Source organism: Squalius cephalus, assembly GCF_949319135.1.
Source record: "Squalius cephalus genome assembly, chromosome: 23".
Lineage (NCBI taxonomy): Eukaryota > Metazoa > Chordata > Actinopteri > Cypriniformes > Leuciscidae > Squalius > Squalius cephalus.
In genome coordinates this window covers 20,684,008-20,696,021 of record NC_137144.1, presented here as the reverse complement: position 1 = coordinate 20,696,021, position 12,014 = coordinate 20,684,008, and the positions used below count along the sequence as shown (strand labels likewise).

Sequence of the window (12,014 nt, the reverse complement as noted above, 5' to 3'; positions counted from 1 at the left end):
TCTGGAAATCATTAATTAAAAAAAAGATTTTCTGCGTCTTCACAGTCATTAAGTAGTGATGTGAGAATTGTAACACTTCTATTTTTGAAATTAGACCAATTCCCAAAGGGACAGACAGCAACGCTACATCTTTATATATATTCAGTACTGTGCAAAAGTCTTAGGCACGTTAGTATTTTCACTCCAAAAAAATGGTTTTAGGCCAGTTATTTATATCTCTTGCTGTAGTGTGTCAGTAGGAAATATCAGTTTACATTTCCAAATGTTCATTTTGCCATTAGTTGTAATAATCCAGTGAGATGTTTGAATGCACTAGGAGTCTGAGAACAGCTGGTATGCTCCACACGGAGATCTGATCATCATCGAGTCCGTTTGAGATTACATGAAGAAACAGAAAAAAATCTGAGACAGACTAAATCCAGAACTGCGTCAACGTTTCCAAGTTGCTTGAAGAAACCTGCCTGCAAAGCTACAGTACTGTGAAAAGTTTTAGGCACAAATCTCACTGGATTATTACAATTAATGGCAAAAAGAATGTTTGGAAATGTAAACTGATATTTCCTACTGACACAATACAGCAAAAGATATAAATAAATGGCTTAAAACTTATAAAGAAAAAAAATTGGGGTGAAAATACTAATGTGCCTAAGACTTTTGCTCACTACTGTATATATACTGTATAACGGGACAGAAGTCACGGATCGGTATGTACCTCGGTTTTGGGGTGACAGTTCGATACGAGTACATATTGAACTGTCGATACGAATACGGTACAATTCACTACAACAAGAAAAAATGATCACTCTTTAGTTTAGGGTCCAATTCTCACTATTAACTATTAACTATAACTTTTACCTCAATAAACTCCTAATTACTGCTTATTAATAGTTAGTAGGGTAGTTAAGTTTAGGTACTGTGTGTGTGTATATATATGTATATATATGCTATACATTTATTTTCTTTAATTTTCTATCACCCCCAATCTTCTAAGTGGTGGCAAGACATATGATCAATTAATTCATGTTTGATTTTTTATAGTCTGGGACGTGGATTTCTAAAATGATAAGTTTAAGAAAAAGGTTTGGCAAAATAATATTAATTAGGTTGTTAGGTAACCCAAAGTGGCATTTATTAACACCTAACCAAATTAATATTCATGACCAGAATCATCACTGTGTTCTGAAGTCACAAGCAACTCGCCAGCAGCTCCTCTCTTCAGAACTTGTTTTGGCGCTGCTGCTTTGCCATCTATAAAACACTGTTAGGAACATTAGTTCTGATAAACAAATGCCAAAAGTTGCTTTTTAAAAAGCACTAAATGGAAAACTCTGCCTCAAGATAACACCTATCATTTAATAATTCATCATTCCTGTAGTTTAATTGTTGAATGGAACGTCATTATGAACATGATAATCCCTGCAGCCTCTCTTCAAAGTTATATTTTACCATAACAGTCACGTCTCTCTATATTCACTATAAATGCACTTCACGCTTACTTGCCCCTCTTCCTCCACCGATAAGAATGTGCTTCTAAAAAGGTAGAGCATAATTACTGCATTGTGCAGTTTAAAGGTTTACAGAATTATGGCCTGTGTGCACAAAGTCAAAATTTTGACATGATTTAAATGAATACACTATATGATTAATATATCGATTAACTCATTCACAATGGGGCTGATTAGATGTATAAAAACATTCAGAGAATGACAAATATTTGTGTATAAATAAATACAGTACTTTATATTCTGTGACTTGACTTTTTGTTTTCATTGACTAAAGATTTACATAGATCTGTTCACTGATTCATTTTGTAACTTGACTCTTTTGATTCCATTCCCCAAAGATTCATGCAGATTTGTTCACTGTGACTCTTTTGATTCCATTGACCTAAGATTCATTCAGATTTGTTTAATTATTCACTAAAGAGTTGTTTGTAATTTGTATGTTTCCTAATTCATTCTGTGAATATTTCTGTACTGTAGGTTACAATACCTGGTGACCAGTGAGCACCTTCTTTCAGACCATTAAGGAAGAAAAATAAAACGTTAAATGATTTCTGTAAACAAGTCAGTTCTCTAAAAAGATCCAAAAACATTGATTTGTTTAAAAACAATAAAGCTCCAATATTGTTGAGAAACATTGGACTTGATGTGAACAGGCCTTTATACGCAGACTGAAGAGGAAACTTGTCAAAACCGGACGGCAAGTTTCTCTCCATGAATCAAACAATAGCCAACAGCACTATCCATTATTGATGGCTGAAATACAACATAACACTTCACTTTCAGCTTGAAGGTGAACCAACAAGATACCCGTTCCCTTAAGTACTGATGAGTCAGAGGAGACGTGTGGGAGAAAGACTTTACATCATCAGATCTGGGCTCACAGAGTCGGCTAGTTTTTCTCTGACCTCAACCTCTATCATCCATGCCATCAGCACAGTACAAACAAAAGTGAAAATGAATTTTCACTTTCCAATTTCCGTTAATGGCAGTTCTTCGTGTCCCACCAAACAGTGCACACTCTAAATACCGACTTGTCCTCCTTGCTTTTGTTGCATATATATATATATATATATATATATATATATACACTCACCTAAAGGATTATTAGGAACACCTGTTCAATTTCTCATTAATGCAATTATCTAATCAACCAATCACATGGCAGTTGCTTCAATGCATTTAGGGGTGTGGTCCTGGTCAAGACAATCTCCTGAACTCCAAACTGAATGTCAGAATGGGAAAGAAAGGTGAATTTTGAGCGTGGCATGGTTGTTGGTGCCAGACGGGCCGGTCTGAGTATTTCACAATCTGCTCAGTTACTGGGATTTTCACGCACAACCATTTCTAGGGTTTACAAAGAATGGTGTGAAAAGGGAAAAATATGCGGCAGTCCTGTGGGCGAAAATGCCTTGTTGATGCTAGAGGTCAGAGGAGAATGGGCCGACTGATTCAAGCTGATAGAAGAGCAACTTTGACTGAAATAACCACTCGTTACAACCGAGGTATGCAGCAAAGCATTTCTGAAGCCACAACACGCACAACCTTGAGGCGGATGGGCTACAACAGCAGAAGACCCCACCGGGTACCACTCATCTCCACTACAAATAGGAAAAAGAGGCTACAATTTGCACGAGCTCACCAAAATTGGACAGTTGAAGACTGGAAAAATGTTGCCTGGTCTGATGAGTCTCGATTTCTGTTGAGACATTCAGATGGTAGAGTCAGAATTTGGCGTAAACAGAATGAGAACATGGATCCATCATGCCTTGTTACCACTGTGCAGGCTGGTGGTGGTGGTGTAATGGTGTGGGGGATGTTTTCTTGGCACACTTTAGGCCCCTTAGTGCCAATTGGGCATCGTTTAAATGCCACGGCCTACCTGAGCATTGTTTCTGACCATGTCCATCCCTTTATGACCACCATGTACCCATCCTCTGATGGCTACTTCCAGCAGGATAATGCACCATGTCACAAAGCTCGAATCATTTCAGATTGGTTTCTTGAACATGACAATGAGTTCACTATACTAAAATGACCCCCACAGTCACCAGATCTCAACCCAATAGAGCATCTTTGGGATGTGGTGGAACGGGAGCTTCGTGCCCTGGATGTGCATCCCACAAATCTCCATCAACTGCAAGATGCTATCCTATCAATATGGGCCAACATTTCTAAAGAATGCTCTCAGCACCTTGTTGAATCAATGCCACATAGAATTAAGGCAGTTCTGAAGGCGAAAGGGGGTCAAACACAGTATTAGTATGGTGTTCCTAATAATCCTTTAGGTGAGTGTATATATATATATATGCAGCAATATATATATGTGTGTGTGTTTGTGTGTGTATATTTGCTAGATTGTAAATTCTGACATATATTAGTTAGTAAAACGCTCTGTAGTGTGTGCATTCTTATGGTACCATCAACCAATCAGCCATGATGACCTTAATTGGCTCAAAAACATCCATAGTATCCTTTTTTTCTGGAAACGGTCAGTTCACAACTCTGCCATCTTTGATATCTTTTCCTTTTTCTTCTCGCTCGACTAAACGTCACTGATTGTGCCCATCTCAGCTGATGGAGATTTGAGTAGAAAACGAGGATATAACCTCATTAGCCGAGGCGCCGAAAAGCTATCGAGACTGATCCAACTGATCTATCTGTAACCATGAGAGTAAATTGAACTGTCCTGCTTCAGTAAGTTGATCAGGAAGTGACTGTGTGTGCGCAGTATAATAGTGTGTGTGAGTTCAAAGAGTTAGTGTCGGCTGAGAGGACACGTCTTTCACTTTACGGTCACCCAAAGACGGTGTCAGTATTATAACAGTCTGATAATGGAGTTGTGTGTGTGTATTTGTTTATTTATTAATTAACTAAAACACACACACAAACATATATAGATATATAGAAGACACATTATCGTATATTATATTTAAAAACAGCACTTTGGGTGAGAAGTGTTGCACAACAACAATCATATAATTTAAGTAACTCCAGGATTGCTTATCGATTTCTGAGATTATTGTTGCATCAGGTGGCTTGAGGAATCGTTTTTGTGTCCTTTCCTAATGGTTACCAAATCAATCATAAGCAAATTATACAAGATCTATATCGCACTGCATAATGCTTAGCAGTTAGACCCATAAAATAGATCAGTATTGGAAGGATGTGACTGGAAGAGCGAGATGACATTTACATTTACATTTATTCATTTAGCTTTTATCCAAAGCTACTTACAAATGAGAACAATAAAAGCAGTTAAACTAACAATAGGACAACAATATGCAAGTGCTCTGACCCTTCCCAGTTTAATCTAGCGCAGTACATGTATTTGTTTTTTTGTTTTTTGTTTTTTATAAATAGATATAGAATAGAAGAGAAAGTGATAGTATTAATGCATCAAGTGCTGCCGAAAAAAAATGCGTCTTCAGCCGTTTCTTGAAAATGGCCACGGACTCAGCCACACTGGTTGAGTTAGGCAGATCATTCCACCAGCAGGGAACAGTCATGGTAAAGGTCCGAGAAAGAGATTTTGTGCCTCTTTGAGATTGCACCACAAGACGGCGTTCACTTGCAGAGCGCAAGTTCCTGGATGGCACGTAAGTCTGAATTAATGAGTTTAGGTAAAAGGGAGCAGAGCCAGTGGTTGTTCTGTAGGCAAACGCCAGTGACTTGAATTTGATGCGAGCAGCAACTGGCAACCAGTGCAATTTAGTGAGGAGAGGATTGACGTGTGCTCTGTTCGGCTCATTAAAGACCACTCTTACTGCAGCATTCTGGATCAGTTGCAGAGGTTTGACAGTGCAAGCTGGAAGACCTGCCAGGAGAGCATTACAATAGTCCAGTCTGGATAGAACAAGCGCTTGGACAAGGAGTCGTGTAGCATGCTCTTATAGGAAGGGCCTGATCCTCCTAATGTTGTATAAGGCAAATCTGCAGGATCAGGCAGTTCTAGCAATGTGGTCTGTGAAGTTCAATTGATCATCAATCACAACTCCAAGGTTCCTGGCTGACCTAGAAGGAGTTATGGATGACGAACCAAGCTGAATGGAGAAGTTGTGGTGTAGTGTTTGGTTGGCCGGGACCACAAGCAGCTCTGTCTTTGTAAGGTTTAGTTGAAAGTGGTGTTCCTTCATCCAGCCAGAAATGTCTGTCAGGCAGGCTGAGATGCGAGCAGCTACCGTTGGATCATCAGGCTGGAATGAGAGGTAGAGTTGTGTGTCATCAGCGTGGCAGTGATAGGAAAAGCCAGATGAGGCTTTGATAATTCCCCCCATTCTCTTATTTATCTGTTGTAGCTAACCTGAGCGTGATCTCTGGATGAAGTGATGTGTCTGGTCAACAGAGCACTATAGCTACAGCACTTCCTCTCTGAGGTGATACTTGCATTGATTCCTCTCATTGACAGCCACTTCATATCCTTATGAATAGTTAATGTGAACAAATGTATTAGATGCAGTTTTCTCTCCAAAAACTCCCACTGTTCTGTCATTTCTTATCTCAGTGAGCATCAAATGCTTTTCTATTTTTCAGCGGGTGATTATAAAGGGGGAGTGACTTGCGTTAATGGCTTCATTATAACTTTTTGGATCATAAACTGTATAAATGATGATTGTGTTATAATCCGTATACACTTGAACAACAGTATTCTTAATTAAAGTCTTAACTAGCTCTTGCCCGCTGTGAAATAAATGTTTCTAGTGCAGTTAGCATTTGCATGCTGAAGCGTAATGTGTTTGCTTTTGTCAATGAGTCAGGAGGCATTTGATTGGATGTTTTTGATGTTGGCGGAAGCAAATGGCCCGTGGGTATTTAGTTTGTGAGGTCGAGTTGAGTCAAGAGTTTTTGAGGTGGGCGAAGACCAAATGATAATTGGGCATTCAGTTTTTGAGGTGGGTGGAGTAAAATGTCCACTGGGTGTTTTGTTTTCACGTGGGTGGAGTCAAATTACCATTAAGTATTTTGTTTTTGAGTTGGAGTCAAATGCTTACACTACATGGGTTAGTTACTATTTGATAAGCACCTTGGGAACCAAGATTGCCTGAAGTTTTTTGGTGGGTGGAGTCAAATGATCATTAGGCAATTGGTTTTTGAGATGGGTGGAGTCAAATTACATTAGGTGATTTGTTTTTGATAGTCAACTGCCTATACTACATGGGTCAAATGGCCTGTTTTTAAGGTGGATGGAGTCAAATGCCCAATTAGTGTTCTATTTCGAGATGTCATTGAATGTTAGGTTAGTTTGAGTAAAATGGCCATTAAACATTCAGTTCATGTGTTAATTGGTATTGGATGATGTCATTTTTTTATTTCTCTTAAATAATAAACCTGGAACTATTGTGTTTGAATTATATTTGGCCTTTGAGACCAGGGTTGCTTTGGGCTACTGCAGAATGTGTCATGCACTGTAGTGCACTAGGTGATATATTGAGAAGTAGACATTTTAAAAGCAGGATGTGTGAGAGGAACTGTCAGTTTTCGTTGAACCATAAAAGGGGACAAAATACTGTTCCACCTCTCAGTTGTCATCAGACGCAAGAGCAGAGAAGTGTTCATAAATTATTCCTGTCAAGAACAAAATGGTGCCCCGAAAAAAAAAAAAGAGGAAAAAACATGAAGTCATTGATGTTGTTTGTTGCAAAAGTCTCAGTTTGGTTCATCAAATATTTACGATCTAAATATCAGGCAGTTGATACATAATGATCGACTGGGTAAACCCAGCCCGATCTGCCAGCGATTTGATTTCATTTTAAACTATAGACAGCTTTTAGGAGGAACAATTTTCTTGCCGTTTCCACTTTGCTGCCCCCTGGGGTACATTGGAAACTGGCCGGAACAAGCGTGTTTTTTCGCCTACAAAATACAGTAATTTCCTTGTCTCCAGACCCCTCGAATATGGCATTTTTGTTTATCATGAAAGTCTCTGGAGATTCTGGCTTTTTACGCAAACTTATTCAGCACCGAGCCACAGCTTTTCAGAGGGTTGTATTTATAGTCGATGCGGTTCTGCTTTTCCTTTCATTTCTTATACATCTAACAGTATCTTAGTTTAATCGCTAATATCCTTCGAAAAAGTCTGTTTGAACAAACTGTTCAGAGGCAAAAAAGACTGCAGCTTCCATCTTTTGTTTTTGCGCCACCATTATCAATGTCTGTGAAAACAACCACAGAATTTGATGAAAAGCCAGAATTTTTTGATGCAGAATATTTATTTTCAGGTGCCGATTGTGTTTTACTAAAATATTACAGGCTTTAGCTCATTCCAGATCAAGAACGATGCAGAGAAATCATCACACGGATCAGAGAGCAACTGTCTCGCTCAGCCATTTCAAACGCGGCCTATCAATTTGTTAATGTTTGAACATTGTGTCTTATAATTGGCTTTCAGGGACTGAATGTGGGGGAGTCTATAGTTGGCAAGCTGCCTCCAAATGCCAGTAGGATTTTGTCTGGAGATAAAGCTCAGCTGCTGCTCGCTCTCTAATCAACAGACTGGTTGTGTGGTGTGCTAGATAGCTCTGTTCACCGGCGACCTTTCAGTAACCTGTAAAGGAAGACGCTGATATGGGAACGTCACAATTGCACTGGTTTTTTAATATTCACACAGGTACACAGACAAGCACAGAGAGTCAGATTGGTTATCTTGTCTTAAAACAGACAGGTACGCTGAATCAGATATTGGATTCTAAATTCAGATGTTTTTGATGTTACTTTGATCCCTGGAAAATCGTTAAAGTGCTCATAAAATCCAAATAGGACTTTTAGTTAGTTTAAAGTTGGCTTTCTGTTCTTTTTAATCTCTCTTCTTTTCATTTATTTCAGTAATCGCTGTTCTCTCACCGCTGAGGATCTCAACAGACAGTGGCTGAAGCCGGACCCTAATTTAAGCCCCACAATTTACCACACCAAAGGCTTCCTCTATTACCTCAACAGCATAGGCAGGACTCCGCTGGTAAGTTTCCATTAAATCTCACTGCACTGTAACTGACCTATTGAGTCCTAAAGTTCCATGAGGGGCCCGCCGGAAATTGCTCCATGATCTTGAAGCTTTCCGCTTCTAAATGCAGGTCAGGGGCGACCAAATCCATAAATGTGTGTTGGGTACGACCGATTTGGATATTAGACCATACAGACTGAAGAATGAGACCTCTGTGGATCTAAGCACTTCAGTGTTGATCAGAAATGAATTAAATTAAATTAAATTAATTAAATGAACTGTATTACAAGTTATGAAATCATGTCAGAAAGACTGACTTAAATGAGTGACTAATTAAGATATATTTTTTAAGAAGAGTAGAATAGATATATTACCATTGCACCTCACTTACAAAGATTTAGTTTTAAATTTAGGTACTAAATTATTAATTTGCCTCAGCCAACTGATAAATTGAAACGAGGGTTATCAAATTATTTAATAATTCAATGACAAGACAACGGACAGGGGTTTAGTTCTATAATTCTCGAACTGCATAAATTATTTAGTGTTTTTGAATTAAATTAGTTGAGTAAAGGATTCAGTGACTCACTCATACAGACAGTCACTTGTTTCGTTCCTGAATGAATGAATGTTTTTGAATGAAACACTTGATTAAAGGATTCAATCACACACTCATGAAAGACAGTTGGTGTGTTCGACTTAAAACTGCTTCAAGGTTTTGAATGAATCCCAGATGAAACAGCTTTTTGATAGAATCAGTAAAGTAGATGATTAAACAGCTGATAAAGACGGTCCCTTTTTCCTCCATTTTATACTATCTGCCCTATATAGCATTCGAGATTAATAATCCAGAATACTATTTCAGGTGTATAGAATGCAAATTGGGACACACGGAGTAATCAGCATTTTGAGCAAATCAGCTGTATAAATGATAAATGTCACTTGTTTCTTTCCAGAATTAATGTTTGAAATTATTCATTTGATTAAAGGATTCAGTGATTCACTCATAAAAAGTCACTTGTTTTGTTCCTGAAGGAATCTGCATTTTGAGTGAATCAGTTGAGTAAATTATGTAATAATACACTCATAAAGTTTTTGAATGTCTTACTAATAAATACAGTCACTGCTGCCACCTACTGCCATAACTATATATTTTGCAGAAAGAGATGACCTCTAGTTCGTGTCTCCTAACAAAATTAAGAGCTTTTTTATTTTTAGTCAGGTCTATTCATAGAGTCTTGTCCAGTTCCTTTGGGCTTCTTCTGATGCTGTTAAAGCACTAAAGAATAGCATCTATCTTTACCTCCGTCCCTTTCCACCCCCTGTCCTTCTTCAAAAGAAGCTTCTCAGGAAATGGAGTAATGGACCCATTGCCCTATCTATGCAAGTCAGGGGGGGAAAACAAAGCAACAGAAGTAGGTTCGCCAACACTTTTGAGAGAATACACTATTAAAGATGGTTAAGTAATATTCCAGTACAACCCAAACTGATGCTTGCCAAAAAAATTTAAGTAAAATAACGGTCTGTAACTGATGGAATGTTAAAATATTTATCTTAAAATAAATTATGCAATTAAGTGAATAAAAAATGATTCAGAAACGACCATTGGCAGGCCTGTAATTGAGTGGTACTGACCTGTTGCGAAGAACATTAGCGAATACTTTGACACAATTAGCCAGATTTACATATCAATTATGCCACAATTCATAATTGATCACGGTAATAATTATGCAGCGTACCTGGTCAAAGGAACGTTGTCATTTCTCCAAAACCTACAATGTAAAAAAATGTGACTTGTGCAGTTAATGAATGAGGATGGAGTCCTCTTGTTGAGCCTTTACAAAAAGCTGACATGCACTGTCAACCAATTAGTGGTAACAAGAGACCACATTTGAATTAGAGTCTGTGCATTGTCTAGCGTTTTATTCCCCTCATCTTACACGTATATGTGTCTTGTCACAAGATGAATGATGTTGCGCTCGGCCTAAAGTTGACGCTGTGTTGCTGTCGTGTCAGGAAAGCTAAAACAATACGTTTTGTTTCCACCTGATGTTTGACCTCCTTGTCCTTGGCTGTTATTCACGCACACAGACGCACAAATACAACACAATCTTGCCATTTTTGCTCTATGTCTTTTGAAAAACTGCTGTGTTATCACATCCCACAGGTGTTTTGCGATTACCACGGTCACTCCAGGAAGAAGAATGTGTTTCTGTACGGCTGCAGTATGAAGGAAACCCTGTGGCAGTCTGGGTCTCCCATTAACACGGCCTCCCTAAAAGAAGACCCGGGATACAGGGTACACTTACTGCCTATAACAAAGACATTCATTCATGAGATCATCTTTAATATCTCAAAATGTTTCTCCTGGATGATAATACGATAAAAAGGGAGAAAGTGGTGAATTTTTGTTTTTGTCCCTTGATGATTTTTTTTAGATTTCTTGGTTTTTGTTACCATGTCATTGCGCTTGGTTCTGCCCATAGAAAAATCTCATTGGCCAAGTGGATATTAAACATAATATGTTCTGATTGGCTGTGATTTAAAAAACTGACCCAAGTCTAAATAATGTCTCAAGCTGTGCTCAGATTTGCCAAGAAACCAGTCTGCAATCAAAAATGTGATGTTTAATATGATCTTGATCATTTCTTATCAAATTCTCCAGAAATGATCAAACGTAACGTATTTTAACGTAAATTATTCCTGTGATGACATAGCAGCCATTACTCCAGTCTTCAGTGTCACATGATCCTTCAGAAATCATATTATTATGCTGATTTGCTTTTTTAAAACATTTCTTATGAATAATGTTGAAAACAATTGTGCTAATTTATTTTTGTGGAAATCATAGTCTTTAGTTTTTCATGTTTTGAAACATTATAAATGTCTTTACTGTCACTAGTGATCAATTAAGTACATTTTTGGTGAATACAAATATTTAAGTCTTAAAGGAGAACTCGGCAACTCTAGCGAACTCTAGTCACTTCTTCGCTGATTTTTCCTTTTGTTGTCGCATGTTTTCCCCACGAGCTCCCCCTACAGCTGTGGGGGGGCGTATATTTCACAACACGGTCGTAAAAAACTCACTTGCGGCGGCCTCCTCCCCCTCTCCACCGCTGCTCATGTGCGTTTGTTTTGATCGGAGCAAGCCAACTGTATCGTGTGGAGCTATGTCTACCGAGGTGGGTAATACATCATACATGCGTGTGTGTTTATGTCGAATTGCCGTAAAGCAATTCGTGTTTCGCGCTCGTTCTCGTTCTCGTTCTCGCTTCTCACGAGACTTCCAATTTCTATCTTGCCGGGACGCGATATTTTTTTTCCCAGGATGGTAGGGGAAGACTCATGAATATTAATTAGGGAAGTCATCCCTGATTGGTCTTAACCCCAGTGACGGGTAGGTTTAGGGCGGGGTTAGGGGTAGATCATCAGACCCCCAGTGGCGGGTAGGTTTAGGGGTGGGGTTAGGGGTAGGTCATCAGACCAATCAGGGATGACTTCTCTAATTAATATTCATGAGTCTTCCCCTACCATCCTGGGAAAAAAAATATCGCTGCCGGGACGGTAGTCCCCAA

The 12,014-nt window shown here is 38.7% G+C and overlaps 1 protein-coding gene across 4 annotated transcripts in view; it reads left to right on the top strand.

The window, feature by feature from the left end:
• Positions 1-12,014, top strand: part of agbl1 (AGBL carboxypeptidase 1) — a 201,636-nt gene that overhangs the window by 153,666 nt on the left and 35,956 nt on the right. For all 4 annotated transcript variants that reach the window (XR_013819850.1, XM_079859107.1, XM_079859108.1 and 1 more), the window contains 2 exons: positions 8,325-8,454; positions 10,607-10,738. Coding sequence is in view for 3 of the 4 variants with exons in the window: in XM_079859107.1 (XP_079715233.1) it covers positions 8,325-8,454; positions 10,607-10,738 (262 nt within the window). In the remaining variant the exon portion in view is untranslated. The remainder of the gene's footprint in view (positions 1-8,324; positions 8,455-10,606; positions 10,739-12,014) is intronic.